The sequence below is a fragment of the Plecotus auritus genome (assembly GCF_963455305.1).
Source record: "Plecotus auritus genome assembly, chromosome: 12".
Classification (NCBI taxonomy): domain Eukaryota; kingdom Metazoa; phylum Chordata; class Mammalia; order Chiroptera; family Vespertilionidae; genus Plecotus; species Plecotus auritus.
In genome coordinates this window covers 40,659,335-40,683,725 of record NC_137778.1, presented here as the reverse complement: position 1 = coordinate 40,683,725, position 24,391 = coordinate 40,659,335, and the positions used below count along the sequence as shown (strand labels likewise).

Below are 24,391 nucleotides of genomic sequence, written 5' to 3'. Positions count from 1 at the left end.
CAGGAACTCCACTCTTCAACTTTTCCTAATAGGAAATATCACAATTTGCAGCTGTATGATAACGTTTTATGAATGGGATATAATGAAAATGGTGCTTGCATCCATAAAGCAATTATTATAAATTACTTCGCTATGGAAACACAATTCAACCATCTGCTGGCATTTCATGGTTTCCGTGGCTGCGTTCATTTTAAGATGGTGCGTTATTTAAATAGAGCGGGTTCCTTTTATGAGGTTGTTTGAAGATAGGGAACGCCCGTACTGAACCTGCTTTATGTCACTCGAAGGGTCTCTGAGGCTATTTTCTGGAACTCTGGGCTTTTTGCCCTTTTTCGGTGGTTTCGAAAATAATGATTGGGACTATGACAACATGGACCAACTAATTAAGCAAATTCATGCTTTGAAACCTGGAATCCAACTTTTATCATTTGTTTAGATATGGGCTGTGATCCCCAAAGAGAAAAGTTGCCAGTTCAACCCACCTGTGACTTATACTCATAGCTATGGAGGCTGCATTATCAGTTAAGCAAGAGTATTTTGAAACAGTCATTTTTATTTTCTCTTAGAATTAGTGCCATATTATTCTGCTTCACGGCCTGTTAAGTCACCCTCAGCTATTTTTAAATGTGCATTTTAAATTGTGCGTTTTACTACCGAGCTTTTTGTTTTAAAGCGGCATATAATATTCGCCTTTGGGACAAATTCTCTTATTCTGTCACAGAAAGTAACTACAGATGCGGATGTCATGTCTGTAAAAAGATGCGAGAGAATAGAGAATTCCGAGGAAAGGGAAATTTTCTCCTTTGGTTTTACTTTGAATCTTTTTTTCTTTCAGAGTGCCAAATTATCTTTATGACTAAATGCAACTGAACAAAAAGATGCTAAATTCTCCCAGCGTCACGGGCAACTCGAAAGGGGCAGGCTAGTGCAAACAAAGCCAATTTTCACTCCAGCTCACAAAGGCTGAGAAATGTACAAGCAATTGGTGTGTGTGTGTGTGTGTATTAATAAAAGGGTAATATGCAAATTGGTCGGGACACCCTCATGCAACAGGATGCTGCGTGGGGCGACCAGGCCGGCGGGGAGGGAGGGGGGGCGCGCGGGCAGTGAGGGGCAACCAAACAACCGAACAGCATGCTGCGTGGGGCAACCAGGCCAGCAGGGGGGGGCAGTGAGGGCGACAAGGCCAGCAGAGGGGGGCAGTTGGGGATAACCAGGCTGGTGGGGGGGAGCAGTGAGGGGTGACCAGGCTGGCAGAGGGGGGCAGTGAGGAGCAACCAGGCCGGTGGGGGGGAGAGTTGGGGGTGACCAGGCAGGCAGGGGGGAAGTTGGGGGTGGCCAAGCTGGCAGGGGGGGCAGTGAGGAGTGACCAGACTGGTGGGGGAGGGCAGTTAGGGGCGACCAGGCTGGCGGAGGAGGCAGTTGGGGGAGACCAGGCCAGCAGCGGGTGGCAGTTGGGGGCAACCAGGCTGGCGGGGGGGGGGGGGGCAGTTAGGGGTCATCAGGCTGGTGGGGGGGGGGGCAGTTGGGGACGACCAGGCTGGCAGGGGGGGCAGTTAGGGATGATCAGGCTGGCAGGGGGGCAGTTGGGGACGACCAGGCTGGCAGGGGGGGGCAGTTAGGGGTGATCAGGCTGGCAGGGGGGGGGGCAGTTGGGGACGACCAGGCTGGCAGGGGGGGCAGTTAGGGGTGATCAGGCTGGCAGGGGGGGCAGTTGGGGATGACCAGGCTGGCAGGGGGGGGCAGTTAGGGGTGATCAGGCTGGCAGGGGGGGCAGTTGGGGATGACCAGGCTGGCAGGGGGGACAGTTAGGGGTGATCAGGCTGGCAGGGGGGGCAGTTGGGGGCAACCAGGCTGGCAAGGGGGGCAGTTAGGGGCAACCAGACTGGCAGGAGGAGCAGTTATGGGTGATCAGGCGGCAGGCAGAGGCTGGTAGGGGTGATCAGGCAGGCAGACAGGTGAGGGGTTAGGAGCCAGCGGTCCCGGATTGTGAGACGGATGTCCAACTGCCGATTTGGCAGTCAGATATCCCCCAAGGGGTCACAGATTGGAGAGTGTGCATGCTGGGCTGAGCCCCTACCCCGCCCCCGTTGCATGAATTTCATGCACTGTGCCTCTAGTGTGTGTGTATGTGTGTGTGTGTGTGTGTGTGTGTGTTTGTATTTTTTCCTTTGAGTGAAAGTAAAGGTTTATTACAGAAAAGCTCCCTGCTGCAGGGAGGGGACCCGCACGGGTTGCTGGGACAGTTCCTTTGTCTAGGGGTCAATATGTGTTCCGCTAACTTACCATTAGTTGGTTCGAAAAATTCGGCCCTAGCAACATTCATACATTTTAATCTTCAGGATTCCTGAATTGCTGCTCATTTTCCCCGCCCTGTGTGTTCTTCCTGGGATGGAGACCCTTTGTTCTCATGATTTTACAAGGGACAGGGTGTGGCTGACCCACTGGTGTCTGCTACGAATCCTTAACTGCTGTTAGGGAAGAGGGGTGAGGACCACTCTATTTCTGACTGGGAAGGGGCCTTGTTGATGGCAACAGTTGTTAGGGCTCCATTAGAGGTGGGCAATCTAGGGGACCAGAGACCAAAGGGGCTGTTATTCGGGGATCCATTTCCATGACCACTTACAGCTTGATGGATTCATTCTGTAGAATCTCGCTGGGGCCTCCAAAGATGATATCCAAAATTTCTGTTCGTGTCCGAGTCCGTTGTCTCGTGAAATGGAAGAATGAGTTCATGGACAAAGAGATGAGCGAAAGTAAAGGTTTCTTATAGCAAAGCTCCCTGCTGCAGGGAGGGGACCCAAGTGGGTTGCCAGGCAGGAACTGGGAGATTTCTAGGGGCTCTTTGCCAAGAGACAAAAGGCATACAGGTAGCTGCCACATCTTTGCCAGTGTGGTAAAAGCACTCATCTTCCTCATTGTTCTGGGAGATTTTCTAGCCCTCCCACAGGTGAGACCTGCTTCAGGCTGGCTCCTTGCTCTCAGTTTGGTGAAGAGGGAAATAAAGTTTTTGAAGCGAAAACCTGTAACTCCCCCAGAACACACACACACACACACACACACACACACACACACACACACACACGTCTTAGTGATGTGCAAGACTTGGATCCTTCCTATTGAAATCCACCTCCCAGTGGGAATGATTGCTCTGGTCTGCTCACTCCATCACAGCAGCTGAGACCCATTTGTTTTATGTTGTGTCCAACCTCCTCACTGTCAACCTTTCCTGTATTTGGTAATTCAGTACTGTAACTCTCCTTCTTATTGTTTCTACAGGGCTGTTGGTGCCAGAAGAAGAGAATGATTGATGGGACACAGACACCAGTTAGAGACACTCACCCTCTTCCTTCCGATATTGACACCTGAGTGCGTCCCGGCAGCCCTGGTGAGCCACGAACACCCGGGATCTCCCAGGGCGATCGGATGCTCAGCCAGAGAGCTACCCCTTTGCTGAATCACTATCTGCAACTGGACATCTTTCACAGAAACCAACTGGACCCCATCGAGTAGATATGTTGTAGGACAACAACAAACCCACAGGCTGCTGTTAACGCCCCCCCGCGTCAGTATGTTAGCTTTCCACCAAAGTCCTCCAGATCCCTGAGCGTGCCCAGTATCTCAACCCTTCACGGTCAGTTTTGGCATCAACATTGAGGTCTCATCCTCTTTTTTTTTTTTTTTTTAAATATCCGGCCCTACCTATGTACAGACATTCATGTGTGTGTAAAACAGACACAGGCCACAGATAAGCCAACCCTGTGCCAGTTCCCGCCAAGATCGCCAAGAATTTAGAGATGTATTTGTCAAGATTCCTGTCCCTTCACGCCCTCTGGGTCACTGTGTCGTCAGTGATGCAGCCCTACCCCCTGGTGTGGGGACATTACGATGTGTGCAAGACCCAGATCTACACGGAAGAAGGCAAAGTGTGGGATTACATGGCCTGTCAGCCGGAATCTACAGACATGACCAAGTACCTGAAAGTGAAGCTGGACCCTCCCGACATCACGTGCGGAGACCCTCCCGAGACGTTCTGCGCGATGGTGAGTGAGGCCACCCCTTCGAATAGAAGGTTTCCTGGTCAGTGGGGGCTTGTGGTGCGTGACTACCAATGAGGTGAGTCAAAGACTCAACCCATCGATGAGCTGGATCTGTGGGTGGGGACCATTAGGGCAGCAGGCCCGCGGCATCCCAGTGCAGGCCAGTCCCATCTGGGACCGCTAGTAACAGTGTGATGGAGCCTCTGGACCTGACCTTCCGCTTTCCAGAGGTTTCACAGAGACAAGGACACTGTGAACAAGTTGTCAAAGGACACGTCCAGCTGCAGTTGAGTTTCGGATTGGAGAGGGGATCTGATCAGGCCGTATGCGATAGGGTCTGGAGAAAACCTATGGGCGAACCACCCTCCACTACAGGGGTTCCTCCCTGTGGGGACCTAAGGCCAGTCCCAGGTCTCACATCTCGAGGCTAGAGTGGATGTCATGGTTTTCCTCCTCAGGAAACTGCTGGGATGTGGAAATCTGTGGTTAGGAGACCAGTGAGAAGAGAAGCAGGGGCGGAGAGAGGGACTAAGGTGTTGTGTGGAGCTTTGCCAGTGGCGTCTTTATCATTTTAAATCTTTATTGTTGAAAGTATTACATAAGTCCTCCTTTTTCCCCCATTAACCTCTTCCAGCCTGATCCTGTCACCCCCCACCCCCAGCCCGCTCCACCCCATTGCCTGTGTCCACGGGTTATGCATATATGCATTCAAGTTCATTGGTTGATCTCTTCCCACCCACCCTCCCTGCCTTCCCTCTGAGATTCAAGGGTCTGTTCATGCTTCTGTGTCTCTGGGTCTGTTTTTAATCATCAGTTTATTTTGTTCATTAGATTCCACCTATGAGTGAGATCATGTGATACTTATCTTACCATTTGCAATGGCATGGATGGACCTGGAGAGTATTACGCTGAGCGAAATAAGCTAGTCCGAGGAGTCTTATTTGTCAGTTCCTGCTGCCCCTTGTCTTCAAGGGCTGCGGTTTGCCATGGGTGTTTTAGAGTTGAACGTTGGGATGTGGGGAACATATTTGCTGAAGGTTAATGATGCGGAACATACAAATTCAGGTACAGCAAGTCCGCGCTTAACTTTGTTGCTAGGTTCTGCCACTTGAAGAGACACAACGTGTAACAAAACCAGTTGTCCCACAGGCTAATTGGCAGAAACAAGAGTCACATTCTGCTGGCGTCTCACCAACATTATAAGTCGACGGCTTTGGATGAAACCATGTTATTTGGGGACCTTCTGGGCTGTCCTTTGGATAAGCAAAGGCATGGAGTTCATTGTTCTCGCGGTGGGTCGGACACCTGTTCTGGGTGGAAAGGGAAATGCTTTCAGAAAGGTAAGCCTGGAGTGACACACTGAATTTTCACAGGGACCTTGCTGACAACACACCTCTGAGGTATGAGTAGAAGAGTTTGGTGGTTGTAGTGACGTACGTCAGTGTGCTAAGGCCTTCAGGCAGCCTGTTCATTTGGGGGAGGCCACTGCTTTTGTGTCATAGGTGATCTTCATTCCATCCAGGGACCGCGATCCATTTTTCATGGAGCAGATAGAACCGTATGGCAGATTTTAATAGTCTTCTTACCTGGCTTTATTATCTGGAACCTGGCCGGGCGTTTTCAGGAGAGTGAAATGATTCATCAAAGTAGCATCTGTTAACAGTCCCCAGTTAGCATAAGATCATCCCAGACCTAGCACTGGAGAAAGGGTTTTGCAACGGGAAACGATTTTTGAGCAATAAAGAGTGTTTTCACCTAAAAGCTAAGGGCTTGCCATTTTTCAGAAGTGCCTTTGGGGACTGCTTTGAATTATCGCCTAAACCTGATTCTGTGGGGAGTGAGAGAAAGAGCTTGGCGATTAGGTGTCAAGATGACTAAAGTCCCCCAGGAAGACTAAGGATTTCAACGGGAGGACCCTGCTCCCTGGGAGGCGGGCAGGCATGCACTTTGCAAAGAAGTCTCCCCTTAGGTACCAGAGACCTCCAGGAGAGGAGTTCATTCAAACAGATTTGCAAAATTACAGTAAGTCTGTGAAAAGGCCAGGGGAGTGGTGGGCTTTATATAAGGCCTTTAATCATCTCTCAGGAAAGGTCAGGTTTCAGATCAGGTCGTGCATCTACGGGGAAATTGCATGCAGGTAATAGGTTGTATGATCTTTTACTCCTTATAGGACAGGAGGAGTTCCGGGCCAGCTCTTCATATTATTATTTTTTATTTTTTAATATGTTTTTTATTGATTTCACAGAGAGGAAGGGTGAGGGAGGGCGAGATAGAAACATCCATGATGAGAGACAATCATTGATCAGTTGTCTTCTGCACGCCCCCTACTGGGGATGGAGCCCACAACCCCTGACTGGGAATAGAACAGTGACCTCCTGGCTCATAGGTCGACTCTCCCCCACTCAGCATATTGGCCAGGCTCTTCATATTACTAAGAATACTCTAGCACTGTATATAGGTTCTCATGTCCTTGAAACAATGCACCACCCTGGACGTGGTCAGTGATTTACACGTCTCGGTAAAGTAGCACATCTCCTTGTTCAGAGAGTATTTCCACTTGCACGGGCCCCGAGTGATGTGTTCAATGGGTTGTTTGACGTGCGACTTCCCCATCTCAGCCTCTGGCCAGAGAATGCCTGCTCAGCCCTGTTCCTGTCCCTCGCGCCCAAAGGTGTGCTTGGGTGTCTGCTGCACGCCCCTTCCCCCCATCATGGGTGGGAAAGGGGACGTTCCAGAACTTCTCTCCCTGCCTTTCACGGGGACATGGTCTACGGCCCTTAAATGAGCCAGTGCCTACCAGCCTACTGGCTAAGGGATGTCAGAGACCGAAGGGGAGAACAGAATTCAAATGATGACCCCGATCGTCATCCCCTGGACTCACCTATGTGCTCTGTATGCTCACTCACATGAAACCCCACGGGACAGTCTTTTGAAAAGGCCACATTGTACTAGATGCCGCTGCACGGACGCCTTGGGGGGTTTCAGATTGTCAGTGAGCCGCACCGTTTTCCGAGGGAGACTGCAGGGCATATGAGACGGTGCCCATCGGGGCTGCGTTTGGACTCCTTCATATGCGTATGATGGGCATAAGGGATCTAACCACCGTCCCGTGAATGCAGACTTTGGGACTGATTGCGTGCCTGTGGTAAGCCAAGCCGACGGCAACGGCCCAGTGCAGAAGCGCGTTCTCTGGGCAGGTTCGGGCTCCCGACCCCAGGCGGTCAGGCTGCCTCCGGATGCTGTCATCTCAGACCCTCTGAGGTTCTCCTTAGCCCCGGGTCTGATGGACTCCCGAGTCATTTGTGTCTCGACTTTCACGCTCTCCCCTCCTTGACACACGCATCCCACCTGCTCCCCCCGAGTCGTTATGACCCATTACATCAGGGCACCTGCCATCTGAGTGCAGTCCTCCTTAGCCCTTAGATGCAAATGTTCGCGCAGAATGGTTTCTGCGATCACCTGCTCAGCCGGCGACGCCCTGACTCGCTGTGGCCACAGCAGTGCTGAGCACCGAGGGGACGTTCTGTCAGAAAAGTGACCTGTCGTTCCCATTTATTTTCTGCGAGGCTCAAGTTCACTGGCAATGCACTAAGGGTCTGGGCCCCTGCTGTTTGCACTTGCTTCGTCGTTCTGTGTCATCCGTGAACGCCACACTGACTTTAGAGGGGACATTTAAGAAGAAAGGGACCACGTGATTCCATTGGACCACAGATCTCTGCTTGCTAACCTGGGTGACCTACTTAATAACGCTTCGGTGTCTGGTGATTTTTAAGTTGTTGTGTATTTATAAGGCCAGCACTTTAAACATTAGTTTTATGGGAGAATCCTGCCATTTCTACTCAGGATAATGGAATAGGGGAGTATACATAGATATAGGTGTAAACGAATATACAGGGTGTCCCCCCAAAATGTACACACACTTCTCAGCGGATAGCTCAATTGATGTTGCTTTCGTTTTGGATTTAACCCATTGGAATGAATGATTATTCAAAATGCGTATCAGCCCTAGCTGGTTTGGCTCAGTGGATAGAGCGTCGGCCTGCAGACTAAATGGTCCCAGGTTCGATTCCAGTCAAGGGCACATGCTCGGGTTGTGGGTGCGATCCCCAGTATGGGGCATGCAGGAGGCAGCCAATCAATGATTCTCTCTCATCATTGATGTTTCACTCTCTCTCTCTCTCCCCCTTCTTCTCTGAAACCAATAAAAATATATTTTAAAAAAATAAATAAAAAAACAAAATGCGTATCATTTTTCGGGATGCCCTATCTGTATGAATTGTGCATATTGAGGTCATACATTTTCTTTTTAATTTAATATTATACATTTCTTTTAAGTTGTTGGTGGCTAAAAAAAAAATAGCTGTTTCCATTCAGGGGGAAGGATCTGAGGGTAGAAGAGGGTTGAGCGTCTGTCTCAGGCTGGCCTCCCATTTGGTCTGGGTCACAGCCTGCTCGGAGCCACGACAAAGCCTCAGGTGGCGCAGCTCTGTCAGAAAACACAGGTCCTCTGGCCACTGCCGTCGGTCTATGTGCATAAAGAGCAAAGGGATCCATGAACCTGTGAGCCAAGCTGAGGGACAGCCCGGAGCTGTTCCTGGTGCTCAGACAGATGTCACCACGCCACACCCCCGTGCCTTACACACACAGGCCAGATTATCTGCACTGATCTCCAGCCTGCAGCTCGTTCTCTGGGTAAGTTCAACCGGAGCTTTGAAAAGAAGGCTGCAGGCGCAAGGAGTCATGGGCGTCCCTGCAATCTATGCCTCAGAAGTGCTGATGACTGGAGAAACGAGGGCCCTTGGGTGCGGCGATGGATTTCGGAGCCAATCAAAACCAAATTAGGAAACACAAGATTATTAAGAAGTCTTCGGGGCATGTAATTTTGGCATAATATTATGAGGTGGACATTAAACGTTCCCCTTGGAGATGCTAGGCATCATTAATGTAGCACGCCTTTAATTACAAGGAGGCTCAGATTACTAAAAAAACGCAGAAAAGAAAGTACTCGGCGGGGTAGTTAGCAATACCTTCATTATGTTTACTGAAATAATGAAAAGAAGGAGTATAATTTTTCTAAATAAAATGTCAGGATTTGAAATGGGAATGGATTTTCTTTAGGAAATTTACTAATGGGGACCTTGATAGGCATTTATTCAAGTGCCATTGCAGGTCTATTAACGATCCTTTTATATGATGCCATTTCTATATAGACTCCTATTAAGAAGGGGGAAAAACTTTAATTATTGTAAGCATTGTGAATAGAGCATATTTCATTACGTTTAAATGGGATTTATGAAAGCGGTGGCAAGCCTTCGAGTTTTATGATTCTGAAGGAACCCGGTGGGATGAGGGAGTGGGGACGTGGCGTCTCAGGGGTCTCCATAACTTACATTTATGGCTTGACATCAGCTCAGGAAAGCCATCTGGAGGCTATCAGGTGGCCTTTGAGAAGTTAATTTGATAAACTCTGTTACATTTTCAATGACAAGGCATTAATATCAATTTTCCCAAAACGGGGAAATGACATTGACTTATATAATAATCGAATAATCTTAAAAATGCACTCTGTCCGCATGAAACATAATTCAATAAATGAATGAAGTTTTAATAACAGCGACATATTTCATTCGAACTGATTTATCCCTTAATTATGCCAGAATGGAATTTTTAAAAACCTTCAGTCCCTTCATTATTAACACTCGATTGTTATTAGTTCATTATTTAGACTTTTTTCTTAGGAAAGTTTGATTCGTGTTTGCAGGGAATTAAGTTCCGTGGAGATCAATCTTTCTGATTTATCACTATCTGAAGCATTTCCTTGGTGAGGAGTCTGCAATAGCGCCTTAGTCTCTATTGAATCAAGTAGAAAGGGCCCTACCTGATCTTTAACTCTGGCTGAGTGCAACCTTTCTTGCCATTACTTCCCATCAGGGTCTGTGGCATCTCTAGGGGACGGAGGCCTGGCGATGTGATTGGAAGGGGACCATTGGATTTGGCTTGAAGCTGCCTTGGCATAACAATGTGTGGTTTCTGGGAAAGGCCTTGGGGGGAGCTGATAAAGACTATGGCTGTGATGCCCTGGCTGGTGTGGCTCAGTTGGTTGGGCGTTAGCCCATGCACCAAGAGGTTGCTGGTTTGATTCCTGGTCAGAGCACATGCGCGGGTTGCGGGCTTGATCCCCACAGTGGGGCGGGGGCGGAGGTGGGGGCGCGTGTGCAGGAGGCAGCCCAGAGATGTTGTGCTGTCACATGGATATTTCTCTCTTCTCCCTTCTTCTCTCTCTAAAAAACAAAAATCAATAAACTATTCATTAAAAAAAAAAAAGAGAGATTATGGCTCTGCTAAGAAAACCTGGAACCAACCCATGTGGTCCCTGTTCCCAGACAGGGTTCTCGATGCACACAAGTGCCCTTGTCTCTCTCTGTTGGGCTCATGCCTCACAGATATTATTCCAGACGACTGCGCGCACAGTGAAGTGAACAGAGCATATAGCACATGCAAAACCTGGCGGTGGTGGTGAGAATCCAAGTCCAATGAAGTCAAAGGAAGTACAGGAGAGTCTGAAGCAAAATGAATACAAAACAGTGTGTACCGGAGGGTGGAGGAGAAGTAAGACCAGCACTCGGAATCTACAGGCGGGACATTGTTTTTGCTGCATCACAAAGGGCCACTTGGGAAATACTCTCTGGTAGTCAAGTGTCTTATGTTAAACAGTGTCTGAAAAAGAAAAAAAAAAAACAGGGTGGGCAGGACACAGCATTTAAATGACAGTGAAGTGGCCTGTTTAATGGTAGAATGACTTCTTATATCTGGCAGGATCGAAGAGGAGAAAAAATCATAGAACCTGGTTAGTTATATATATATATATATATATTTTTTTTTTTCTTAGTGTAGGACATGCTGGAATATGCTGAGTAGATAGATAAACCATGGCTCATCTACCTGGAGCTCCAGTTTCACACTAGGATTAGGGGAAGCATTTAACTGAATGCGCAGATGCAAGGTGTTTAAAGGTGAAACATGACAGACTTGAGAATACTAACTGCCTTGTGGTAGACCACCTTGGCCTGCCTCCTCCGTCCGCCACAGGCCACCTTGCCCGCTCTCAGTCTAGAGGAACATCACTCGGGAAGGGTGCGAAGGCGTGTCCTAACAGCACCGTGGTCCGTCTGGACTCCTTGGGGGTCCCTCGGCATATTCTCTTCGGAGGGGCTGGGGCTCGCCCTGCTCTGCTTTGGAGCTCTATGGAGGATCAAGGCGTATCTTGATCCTTTGACTTTGAGGACTGGAATCGTCCTCTCATCTCATGTGCTTTTTTTACCTGGACAAGCAGAACATATTTTTCTTGCTTGGAATACTCTGCTGTTCTCCACTTATCCCAATCCCACCTCCCTTCAAGATCTAGTTCTAGTTGGTTTTTCTACATACTTCCTGCCAGTTTCAGCTCATATTCTCCTGACCCTTTAGTTCCTCTCTTTATGTATGTATGTAGATAGATAGATACATAGATAGACAGACTGACAGACATAGGTATTGCATATATATTATCATTCCTATGTACTCTGCCTATGGACTCCATTGCATTGTGCCATTTAGCACTTTAGTACACTTTATTGATTTATACACCCACATACACATCGTTCATGTGTTTACTATGTCCTGACTCTTTAACTAGATCACTCCTCTTTAAGTGAGATAATATGCGACAAAGCCTACCGTATGCATCAGTGCGTAACTTGCTCTTTTTACCTCAACATTCTGTTTTGGAGACACACTGTTATGCAGGTCTCTGATGCAGAGAACACAACCGAGACTAAACCTTATGTTGCTCTTCTACCTCTGAGCATGTGTCACAGTCCCAGGCAGCAAATAAAGAAGAACATGTTTTTAATTGAGCAAGTGGTTGAACACAGTCTTGATTTTCCAGAACGTTTTTCCCTCCTTGAGAACCATGATCCAGGAATCTCAGCGTGTCGGTCTCCTCTGTAAGTGAAGGGACGGCTAGAAACATGTAGCTGTGCACTGGGGCCGCTTGGGCTGATGTTCTCCAGAGACAGCTGGGAGAGGCGAGGATGCCGAGCTCTGACACCGAGAGCCGAGAGGAGGGATTTTCCCCATTTCTAATGGAAGGCTTTAAAAAGACTTATCCATCTGCGACAACACGGATGGATCTTGAGGCTATCACGCTAAGCAAAATAAATCAGACAGAAAAAGTCAAGAACCATACAATTTCACTCATATGTGGGATATTAACCTGAAAGCTGCAAACGAACAAACAAGAAACTAATCCTCATGGACACAGACAACAGTATGATGGTTATCTGAGGGAAGGCAGTGAGGGGGGGGGTAGGAAAGGGTAAAGGGGGTCAAACGTATGGTGACAGAAGACATGACTTTGGGTGGTGGGCGATATACAGATGATGTATTATAGAATCAGTCTTTGGATGCAGTTGGACACTAAAAAACATGTCAAACTAGATACTGTTTTTGAACCTATATATGTGAAAAAAATTACATGTTATTTTTAACAGTGTGCAACATGTATACATCAGCAGGTGCGGCATCCGCCTGCATCGGCTTTAATTCACCAGCCCAAGGGGCAGGCTGGTGTTCATGCGCCATGTTTAGATTTCAGAATTCCTTTCCTCACCACAGGAGAACATGAAGAAGGTTGTTTCACACGCACGATCATGGAAAAGGCTTAGAGGTTGGCAGCTTGTACGTTCTTTTTCATCTTTCTGGGAGCAGAGACATTCACGGTGTCCATCCTGTGAACATGAATGATGCGAGCTGAGGAGAGACACCAGAATCGGCTATCACCCTTTGACCTCCCTTGACACTGATGTCCAAACATGAAATGGAGGATTGAGCTGGATGCCGCTTCAGGACAAAGGGACAGCCCGGTGCTTGCAGGGGGTGGATGTCCCCAAGAGGCCCAGCGGCTGGCGTAGTCATCAGGTCAAGTCTGAACAGTGATTTCTCACCCTCACCGGGAACTTCCTGTTTCATTCCTGTTGTTCCCTTTCCTTCTTGGGAATGGTAAACAGGAAATCCAGGTCACTCCCAAGCACAAGTCACAGAAGAGGGTGCGTGCACGACGTAGAACCCAAGCTGGTGGCCAGTGAGTTCACTGGAGATGGTGGTGGTGCCTGGAACTTTCTCAGCGATGCCTCCTCTGTGTGGTGCAGGGTTGTGCTCTGCGCCCCCACCACAGGGGTGGCTGCCTCAATAGTGCGGAGCATGTGGGAAGTAGAACTCACTGTGTGTTGTTGAATTGAACTTGGGCTGTACTTATTAAAAAAAACATTTTTTTAATTGATTTCAGAGAGGAAGGAGAGGGAGAGAGAGAGAGAGAAATGTCAATGATGAGAGAGCATCATTGATTGGCTGCCTCCTTCTCGCCCCCTACTGGGGATTAAACCCATAACCCACGCATGTGCCCTTGACTGAAATCAAACCTGGGACCCTTCAGTCCACAGGCCGATGCTCTATCCATTGAGCCAAACCAGCCAGGGCAGGCTGTATTTTTTACAAAGCATATTTGCAGCTGGTATTTCTCAAGACCTTACATGGTGCCATGCACTGTACTAAACGCTTGGCCTTTGTTGGTTGATCTAATCCTCGATCCTATCATTATCCTATTTAATGAGGGGCGAAGCAATGGAGGCATGAGATGAAGTAACTTTTCCAACTAACCAGGAGGAACAGGCTATAAACCAGTCTGACACGCGTGTCCCTATGCAGTAAACTCTCCCCTAATCCAATTTGTTGCATGTGGGCTAAAACCATCGCAAGAAAACCTTTTTTAAAAAAATCACAGTTATGATTTGGACTCCGAGCTGCAATGCTGTGATTTTGTTATTTAAAAAGCCTTTTATCTGAAATAACTCCGGGAAATTGGGTTCTGTAAACAGAGGGCCGGGAATGTTGGGAATCCACGTTATGTGATGAATCTTCATTCAGCAAGAAGAGAGCCAATCAACAGCGTTTGTTTCCCCTCCTGCTTTCTCTCCCATGAACGTGCTCATATAAATGGAAATAAGCTGTTAGAAATCATAGAGGCCCGAATGCATATTGCGTTCACCAGCGCAAGCCAGAACCGGAAGTCCGCGGCTGTTGGCTAATGAAAAAGAAAAATTACGTTCCTGGGGGGAGGTGCTGCGAAATGTCATTAGTGGGGTACTTTGGATTTTTTTAGTTTTACCATACCAATAACCACTGTGAACCATAGAGCCAGCTGCCTCCCTGCTGTCTCCCCTGCGATGTCCAGGGGGCATTTTTAACTTAACATGTTTATTATGAAACATGTTTCATTTCTGTAAACATTGGTTTATATTTACTTAGTTGCTCAAGATGAGAAATCTAGGAATTCTCCGTAACTCCTTCTTTAATTAAATCTCACTCATCTTTGTTTTAATTAGTATTTAATAGTAAGTCACTTGGAAGTTGTTTGAGCATCACTAATAAAAACTCATCGCGGTGAATCGACAGGAAGAAACATGGAATTTAGAGAAATAAATCCTGAGCTAACACAGAAGCGAACTTCTTTGACTAGCCCTTTGTACGGAGGGCGGCACATTTTAAGAGTGGCATCTTGCATCATCCGGCCACCTGAATTGAAAGATATGCTTGGACCTGCGCAACTTACACAAAAGTCCCAGCTTTCAACATCATCTGTAGTGTCTAGTTGTATGTAATTCCCCTCCCCCCAAATCACTGTCTTACTTACCGGACTGTGACAATCGCCCCCACAGTGCTTGTAAACTGGAGTCTCCTTGCTTACTTTGCAAGGTGATACAGAAACATTGCCTCATCCGTCACGGACTGACTGGTCCCGGTGATGGGAACTGAGGGTGCTGAGGAGCTGTGATGACTTTACCAGGGGTGGGCAAACTTTTTGAGTCGAGGGCCACAATGGGTTTTTAAACTGGACCGGAGGGCCGGAACAAAAGCATGGATGGAGTGTTTGTGTGAACTAATATAAATTCAAAGTAAAGGAGCAGAGGGGAGAGCAAGAGAACCCTCCGCTCCTTCGGCTCCGTGGGCCGGATAGAACAGCCGAACGGGCCGGATCCGGCCCGCGGGCCGTAGTTTGCCCACGGCTGCTTTAGACCGTGAGGGGTGGGTTCTCTTCCCCAGGAGAACCACAGCCAGGGACTTGCCATTTAGGCCAGCAGGGGAGGTGGTCAGTACACGTTGTGTACACTGGCTTTTTAGTTTGGGGCAAATTAGGACTGCTTTAGGAGTGGCAACAATAAGGCGTCCGCCTCTTTCTACCCTCCTGAAAAAGGGCCAATGAATCGCCCCTCATTGGTAGGAAGTTTCCAGGATGCTGGGACTGGGACGTTCAGAAGGGGGTTTGTCCAACTGGGAAAAGGCATGCCTTTAGGGATAGGATATTTGGATGCCAACAAATTGGAAGGTGGGAGTTCCAACTGGAGTTATTTCCCTTCTTCAGTCCCAGGAAAAATAAGGCAGTACTTCCCCTGGCACAGTGCCTGGTACCCAGGCAGGGCTCAGCGGGTAGGGAATCACCTTCATCTCTGCAACCATCATCTTCGTGGCTAAGAAGTTGAAGTCCTTCCGAGTCTCCGGTTCTGCTTCGAGGGACCCTCGTCATGTTTGCCCTGGAGTTTTCCATTCTGTGGATGTCTGCCCTTCCCTAAGAGCTAAGAACTAAGGACCGAGGAGGCTCTGGCTTCATGCTAGCATTCAACATCAAAATCATCCCACAGTGGCTGTTTTAGAGTAAAGGAAACATCTTCTAGATAGCACAGGATTGAAATGATCCGTGGCCACAGTGGCATTTGCACCGAGATGCTAATGCATGGGTCAGTGTTTTGACAGCTGCACGCGATGTGCCTCACTCCCAGCAACATCTTGACTCCAAAACAAATGGCAACAAGATTCATACCTCTACGGAAATGAGTAAAAGCTCATTTTGTTAACAAAATATCGCAATGGGCGCCCCGGGTTGGCCCTCGTGGAGGCTTAGCAGTGGAAGGGAAGTTCAAATGTAGGAAATGGAAAGGCTGGGTCGGAAATCGAGTTTTCTGGCCGCGATGTTATCCCCTTTCTCAAAGGCATCCAGGGCTTCTGATCCACACAGCGGAGCCCTGCAGGGGAGCCCTCCCATCCGCAGGCCTGCCTTCCGCGCTCCCATTGCATTTTCCCGGTCACGTGATATTTGCACACGTTGCCTCCTCAGGGCGACTGTGAGAGTCCGCAAGAGCCTCTGCCTCCCTCCAAGAAGGGGAGCCTTGCATCAGAGCTTGGAGAGGAGACAGCAGGCGGGATTGCTTTACACAGTGATCCCCCTGATACTCCCAGTACCCTGCTGGCACCGTGCATCATTATTACAGCACTAGAGGCCCAGTGCACGAAATTCGTGCACGGGGGGTGTGTCCTTCAGCCCAGCCTGCACCCTCTCCAATCTGGGACCCCTCAAGGGACGTTCAACTGCCTGTTTAGGCCTGACCCCCTACCTGGATCGGGCCTAAACGGGCAGTTGGACATCCCTCTCACAATCCAGGACTGCTGGATCCCAACTGCTTGCCTGCCTGCCTTCCTTACTGCCCCTAACCACTTCTGCCTGCCAGCCTGATCACCCCCTCACCACTCCCCTGACAGCCGGATTGATGCCTAACTGTTCCCCTGCCAGCCTGATCACCCCCTAACCACTCCCCTGACAACCTGATTGATGCCTAACTGCTCCCCTGCCAGCCTGATTGCCCCTAACTGCCCTCCCCTGAAGGTCTGGTCACCCCTAACTGCCCTCTTCTGCAGGCTTGATCATCCCCAACTGCCCTCCCTTGCAGGCCTGGTCCCTCCCAACTGCCCTCCCCTGCTGGCCATCTTGTGGCGGCCATCTTGTGTCCACATGGGGGTAGCCATCTTTGACCACATGGGGGCAGCCATCTTGTGTGTTGGAGTGATGGTCAATTTGCATATTACTCTTTTATTAGATAGGATTATTGACTGTGTTCCCTGTGCTGAACTGTGCATCCCTGGAACTGTTCTGTAACTGCCAGTCTGTCCTTTTCAATCCCTCCGCCTTTCTCACTCAGTCTCCCTAACCCCCGCCCCCTCTGGCAACCACCAGCCTACTCTCTGTATCTGTGAGTCTGTTTCTGTTTTGCCTGTTCCTTTATTTTGTTCTTTAGAGTCCACATATAAACAAGATCACACAGTATCTGTCTTTCTCGGTCTGGCTTGTTTCCCTTAGCATAATGCCCTCGAGGTCCATCCAGGCTGTTGAAAGTGGTAAGATTCATTCATTTGTATGGCTGAGTACTAGTCCATTGTGTCTAGCCCCACAGCTTTTTCAATGCAACTTTGAAAACAAAAACAAAAACAAAAAAAACAACAAGATTTCCCAGCAGCTAGTGTCACACCTGGTATACAGGGAGCCCTCGGTAAACAACGTGGAGTGAAGGGTCCTTCTAGCAGTTCCCTTTCCTAGATCTCTGCTCTCTCCACTACTGCCCTCTTACTTGCATTACTGTCCATCACTGACCTCTTCTGCCACCTGAGTTCTCCTTCGCACTGTCTCTGCCATCATCTGTGATATCCAAGTAGCCTCTGGCAGAACCTGGCAGAATGTGACCCTGGGGGGTAGTTCCTGGGAGTATATAGTCCTTTAACCTGGTGCTGCTCCCTCCGGTGAGTCCAGTTCTGTGGGGGCTGATGGAATGCCTGGCTCCATGGAGCCTTGCTCTGTGAGCTTCAGGGGAGGCAACCATGCCTTCAAGGAGCTTTGTGAAGTAAACTGTGCACAAGAAGAGGACACTAGCTCGCTGCCAGGGCTCCATAGGCAGAGACGGGGTGCAGAGGGGAGGAGTCATTGCAAACTCAGAGGACCGCCTGATGGTGGCGCCACCGGGAGCGGCCTTTGAGCTGAGCTCTGGGGGAAGAGTGAACTGCTCCTAGATGCGGGAAGAAGGACAAGGACGTCACAGCTTTAGGGGCCAAGCGAAGCCTCCTCTTTCGCTTTCTTTTGAGAAGAATTCCCTTTGGGGGATCCAGCTCAGCAGTCATCAGTGTTCTGACTGGGCCCTTGTGGGTTAATGGGAATTCTGCTCAGCTGTCTCTCTGTTTCCCCGAACGTCACTTCTTATAGGAGGCGTAGTCTCCCATCGCTGATCCATCCATCATTAAGCATAAGCTGTGGGTGAAGGTCCTTTAGAAAAAGCAGAGTTCTGCATGGGTGGGGGAAGGGCTATGTGAAGGTACTATGATTCTCATTACCTATTTACTTGCAAGCTCGGTGACCACAGGCCACAGGTCCTGAACAGATGACCTAGAGATTCAGTTCAGTAAACACGTATTGAGTCCTCACCACGTAATGTGGATGAGTTCCCTATTTCAGCCTCCTGTGTCCCAGTGTCTCTTGTGTGGTTTTTGTGAAGATTGAATGAAATAACTAACTTGGAAATGTATAAAGTTCAGAACAAGAAAGAAGTCACTCCATACCTACCAGGCCCTTGGTTTGACCAGGCCTCTGCCCTCCAGGAGCTTTGCCAGGGAGATGAGCATTGCATGGCTGAGGTATGCTCTACAGCAGGTGAGAGAAGGTTGAATCGCAGCTCCGCCCATCGGCATCATGAGCTCAGGCGTCCTTGCTCAGAGATGGCCACAGTCAGATAGCCCTGGGGGACACAGAACATGAAACCAACAACTAACCTGATGTAGGTCCCCGAGCTCTGATACTCCGAGGGTCTCCATCACCAGTGGTCTGCAAACCACGGCTCGCGAGCCACATGTGGCTCTTTGGCCCCTTGAGTGTGGCTCTTCCACAAAATACCACGGCCTGAGCGAGTCTATTTTGAAGAAGTGGCATTAGAAGAAGTTTAAGTTTAAAAAATGTGGCTCTCAAAAGAAATTTCAATCGTTGTACTGTTGATATTTGGCTCTGTTGACTAATGAGTTTGCCGACCACTGCCCTAGTCCGACCCTCAGTTTTTCCAAAATGCTGATTCAAGACTATGTTTTTACTGGTATGCTGGGCTATTGTTTCCCAGTAAGAAACATTTGGAGAACTGCTTACGTGCCTTTTTATTTTATTCGCTCTCAATGTTCCAGAGCAAATCCTCACAACTCCACGAGCCCACAGCCATTCTTAGGCTGGCATGCATTTATGCATGAGCCCCGAGAAGAACTTCATTCTAAAAAGTCTAGCCATCAATGGCAGAACGCTGGGGTTACATCTCCCCCAGCTTATGAAATAGTGGGGCTACATAAATGCATATAATTCACTCTTCTCTGTGTTCCCGGAGTGTCCAGAGTTCAAGTCCCAGATCTGTTATACTAATAACTGACGTTTGTATAAAAGTAACTTAAAAATGGTTTCATGCATTTTGAGTCATGTTGATCCTAATAAGTAGGTGAAAAAGCCCCATTTTATAAACCAGGAGGCTGAGATTTGAAAAGGTGAGATATCTGGCTCTAATTCACAATAACTAAGAAATGGTAGGTGCTGGATGATCGCCTATTTGTCAACTTACAATAATGAACTTTTATTGAGTACTAGAGACCCATTGCACAAAGATTCGTGCAATAGGCCTTCCTTCCCCTGGCTTCCAGCACTGATTTTCCTCTGGCACCCGGGACCCAGGCCTTCGCTCCGGCCGGAGCCCTCAGTCTTCTCTGCTCTGGCCAGAGTGCCACTCCTGTAGCTCCCTCCGCCCCCGCCCTTCCTCTCATAGCAGGCGTCCCACTGCTCCGCACTTGTGTATGCAAATTAACCCTCCATCTTTGTTGGGTTAATTTGCATATACACTCCTGATTGGCTGGTGGGTGTCACGGAGGTATGGTCAATTTGCATATTTCTCTTTTATTAGTGTAGCTATTGTACCAGGCACTGTCTTAAGTGTATAACATGTATTAATTCAATCTTTGAGTGAAAACTGGAGTCAATTTAAGAAGAATGTAGATATGTCGCCCTTGAGTTTACAATTGTTTTCAGAGCCACCCTCTTCTCTTTCCATGTGTACTGGTATGTCTTCCATTAGTTAAGAACATTATTGACCCCTTAGCTCAGGTTGTCATAAGGCGATGAGAGGTTTCCACAGAAATGACGCCGGCATAGACTCCTCAGGGCTCTTAGGGTCAGAGGCTTCGAGCTATTGACAAGTTGAGAGCAGAAAAGAACTTGGGAGATCTTCGGAGGAAAAGCGGCCTGCAATTTCCGAGTGTAACTAATGGGAGTTCCACTGTGAAACTGGGAGGTCATTCATGTAGCCGCGGTCCAGAATGGGCAAGGCGGTTCCCATGGGGGCTTTCCTCTGCCTTTGCCTTCCTGCTTGTCTTTAAGGGGCGGCCACGAGGATCCTAGGAAGTCCTGGGTAGCGTTCTCATTCCCACTTCAGAATAATGTCAAGGGAGATGCTAATAGCAATCATTCCCAGAAGCTATACCTGGATGTTTATGATTAAGTAGTTACTAATCTGTGACATGAAGCACCTTGTCCAGGAGAGTCTTTTGCTGAGATGCAGATCTTATTTTTCTTTTTTCATATTCGGGAGATTTCTTTCTCTGTCTCAGTAGAAACGTGCAATATCTTTCACTTGACAGTGTGCTTCTGGTTTTTGCCAGTTCATGGGCATCTCTGCTCCCTGGAGGAAACTAGAAGTGGAATGACTTTGGGGTGACATTTGTGAAGGTCAACAAAATAAGCCCAGTAGTAAATCTATTTTAAAATAATTGTCTTTTGAATCGCATCCAGGACAAACACAAAAACTTTGTTTTCATGTCCATGGCAATGTTTTTGATCTCTCTGCTATTTGGCTGAATCCTCCAATCTCAGGACAGGTCTGTCTGTCTCTAGACCAGGGGTAGGGAACCTTCCTTCTGCCAAGGGCCATGTGGATATTTAGAACATCATTCCCGGGCCATAAAAAATTATCAACTTAAAAATTAGCCTGTTCTAGTTGGTCAAACATTTAATGAACTCACCCCTAATGCCTGGGCAGGGCCTGACCTAATGATTTCAGGGGCCTTATATGGCCCTGGGGCCGGATGTTCCCCACCCCTGCTCTAGACCATAGAGGGCTGACTCAGAGAAGCCACCAGCAACAAAATCTACAGCAATATTGTGAGGTTGCTGGATATTTTCTATGATCACATGACATTCTAAAAAATGAATCAAATTGACCCATTTCAGATATGCACCATGTTTTTGACACTGAAATTTGCCAAAACCATCACTAAGTCCTCTAAAGTCTGGCTAGCCTACTTTTTCTACCCAAACTGTACCTGCATTTATTGGTATTGTGACAGTAAAACTAGCCATTTCCGATAGTTACCCTACACATGAATCACTGGACTCTGTAGTCTATGTATCAAACTCTGTTTTCTTTTTGTTTGCTTATTTGTTTTAAAGTTAGTTTTATTTTTCCCATCACCGTTTAGCCCCTCTACGCCCCCTCCCACCTCCACCCATCCCCGTCAAGCCCTGCAATCTCTCTCTTAAACTCTGTTTTCTTGAGTATGTAGATTTCATAAGGAGTGGCAAGAAATGTTTTAAAAAGAGTGGCAAGAAAGTATTTCAGAGCTTCTTTTTTTTGTGTGTGTTAATCCTTCCCTGAGGACATTTTCCCATGGACTTTTAGAGAGAGTGGAAGGGAGAGGGCGAGACAGAGAAACATTGATGTGAGAAACACATCAATTGGTTGCCATGGAGCCTGTGACTGAGTACATGCCCTTGACGGGAATGGAACCCGGGACCCTTCAGGGCTCAGGCTGACACTCTTTCCGCTGAGCCACACCAGCTAGGGCCTATTCAGAGCCGCTGGATACATGGTGTGAACTGTCCTTCAGCTAAGGAAAGCCTATGGCTGTACATCACCAGGGAGAAGACACACTCCTAACTGAGCAGGAATCCAGAGAGATTTGGATGGAAAGTGCCATTTCTGCCCGGCTGGCCCTTGCCAGGCTATGAGGCAGCAACTCTTCTATCTGCTGCTTATTCATCCCCAGTCTTTACAGCTCTTCTTCCAGCTCCCACCTTCTCAGGGGCTCCAGCAGGAGTAGGGGACCTCTAATGGGGAAGGCCTTGATAGGAACTGTTTATGCTGTGACCTCTTCTGTAGATACCTGCGTTTTTATAGCATCTCACAACGAAGTGACTGGATATCTGATGATGCAACTTTAAATGGTGAGTTATCTATATTAGGACAAGGCATACTTCCTATATTCTGTTGTCTCTGATACAACACCCAAGCCGCCTTGCAGCCTGCTGTGTCATATATGGTTCTACCAGAGAAGCAGAAATAGCAGGAGATGTATATTAAGAGATGTATGTCATGGAAGGGGCTTCTGGGATTATGGAGTGTGGCTAGGCAGGTCCAAAATGGTAAGGGGGGCTGTCAGGAAGGACAGACTGCAACCCTTAGGCATGATCTCAAACGGCTGTGCACAGAGCTTCTTCTTTAGGGGAGCCTTGACTCTGCTCTTGAGACCTTTCCCCTGATTAAATCAGACCCACCTAGATTACCCAGGAGAATCTTTCTTACTTATAAGTCAACTGATTATGGACTTTAATTACATCTGTAAAATACCTACACAGCAACACCTAGATTAGTGTTTGAGTATCGAATGGCTGTAGCCAAGGGAGTTGGTGCACCCCAAAAGACCATCGTGTCTGTTCTTTGGGAAGTCTAAGAAAACCACCTTCAAAGTGGATTAGCTATTTAGGTTTCCTATGCAAAGGTTTAGTTTCAGACCCTGAGGGAGTGAAACTGAAAGTGTGTTGGAGCCTAAGGAAGACGAATAAATTATTTCTGTTTTTCTTGGGCCATGTCTATGTCATACTTCAAAATTAAAGCGGTTGACAAGTGTTGGTAGCCAGGCAATATTTTATTTATCTTTGTGATCTGCTGGTGGGTGATGATTTCATAGGATAATTGTAATTAGCAGTCTTAATGAATGACAAATCAACTAATTACAAGCAAAAATTATTGTTACTGATGATACTACCAAAAAAGTAATTATTTAAATGGCAGCTATAGTATCATTAAGGTTAATGGCCAGACGCACACTGAACATAATTATTGATGCCGATAATCAAAACCAGTGGCAAATGAATTAATTGGATGTGGCATTTGGTATCATTTATGTTTTGTGTTAATATAGGTCCAGTTGAGAAAACTCCATTATAATTTATCAAATTATCATTGCTGACCCCCACATGCAATTCAGGCAACCGTTTCTCACATTAAAGATTTTATGTAGGCCCATAATTCCCTTTTCTATTTTTTGAATTCCTTAATAACAATAGGAGATTAATAGCGGGACCCTTATTACTTGTCACAATGTACAAATATTTAGTGTCCCGACCCCATTTTAATAAGACACATTTTCACTGTTGGACTCTAACCCTTACTATGTCATGAAAACAGGCCCATGGCCTTATTTTGTCAGCTCTAAACGAGATACATTGTTTTTTGCATGACATTTTCTGTATTTCAAGTCAATACCCAACTCTGTGCCCTTTTTAATATTTAAAAATATGAATGGCTGAGTTATTGATGCTTAAAAATGTCCAGTAACTATTTTTTATTTTTTTTTTGTATTGTATATGCGTTTAACTACAACACTTCCTAATGTCCTCTCTGCATCCGCACCAGCTCCGAGCTTAAGGCTTAGATGCCTTCCATCTCCCAGCAAAGCCTTGTCTCTCCCCCTGGTGTCTTACCCCCCCAAAGCCATGGGCGGCGACTCTGGGAGGATTTTTAAAATCTGGGATTAAGGATTTTCTTCCCTCAAGGTCTCTGGCTGCTGGGTTCTTCTTTGGTCTCGGTAGCTTGCGGTGATGGTCAGACACCGAGTGTCCCAGCTCGGGGCTCAGGGTCATCCTGGCTGTCCCGAGCCATGTCTCATGGGCTCTGGACTGCTCTCATCTTCTTGTTCACTTTCTTCATTCTTTGCTTCTCGTCTCCCTCCTTCTTCTCTGACCTTTTTGAGAAGGTCTTCTGTTCTTCTGTAGAAACCATAAGCCTCTTTTATGGATAAAGCTTCCCTGACTGTCCCCCCACCCCCCCGCACCCCATTCAGGCTGATGTGTATGACTCTCCAAGGTGCTCCCCTCACATCCTGTCCATGTATGTGCCAGCATTTCCCACACTGCACTGCGATCGGACTGTCCGTGCAGTTCACCCACCTGTCTGAGCGAGGATCTCATCCCCTGCCCCAGGTCCCAACCTCCTGGGGGGTTTACAAAATGGTAATGTCTGGACCGTTTTGGGGGGATGAAGTTCACAGATATTTAAAAAAAATTGTCCAGGTAATTTTAATGCAAGGTCAGGGTTGGGAGCTGCATATCAGCCCATAGATTCTTCAAGGGCAATAATGAT

The 24,391-nt window shown here is 47.7% G+C and overlaps 1 protein-coding gene across 8 annotated transcripts in view; it reads left to right on the top strand.

Annotated features, from left to right (window-relative positions):
• The window catches only part of NTNG1 (netrin G1), a 248,577-nt gene that overhangs the window by 6,707 nt on the left and 217,479 nt on the right, over positions 1-24,391 (top strand). For all 8 annotated transcript variants that reach the window (XM_080649321.1, XM_080649320.1, XM_080649326.1 and 5 more), the window contains exon 2: positions 3,280-4,043. In XM_080649321.1, the coding sequence (XP_080505447.1) occupies positions 3,798-4,043 (246 nt within the window). In that variant the 5' untranslated portion in view covers positions 3,280-3,797. The remainder of the gene's footprint in view (positions 1-3,279; positions 4,044-24,391) is intronic.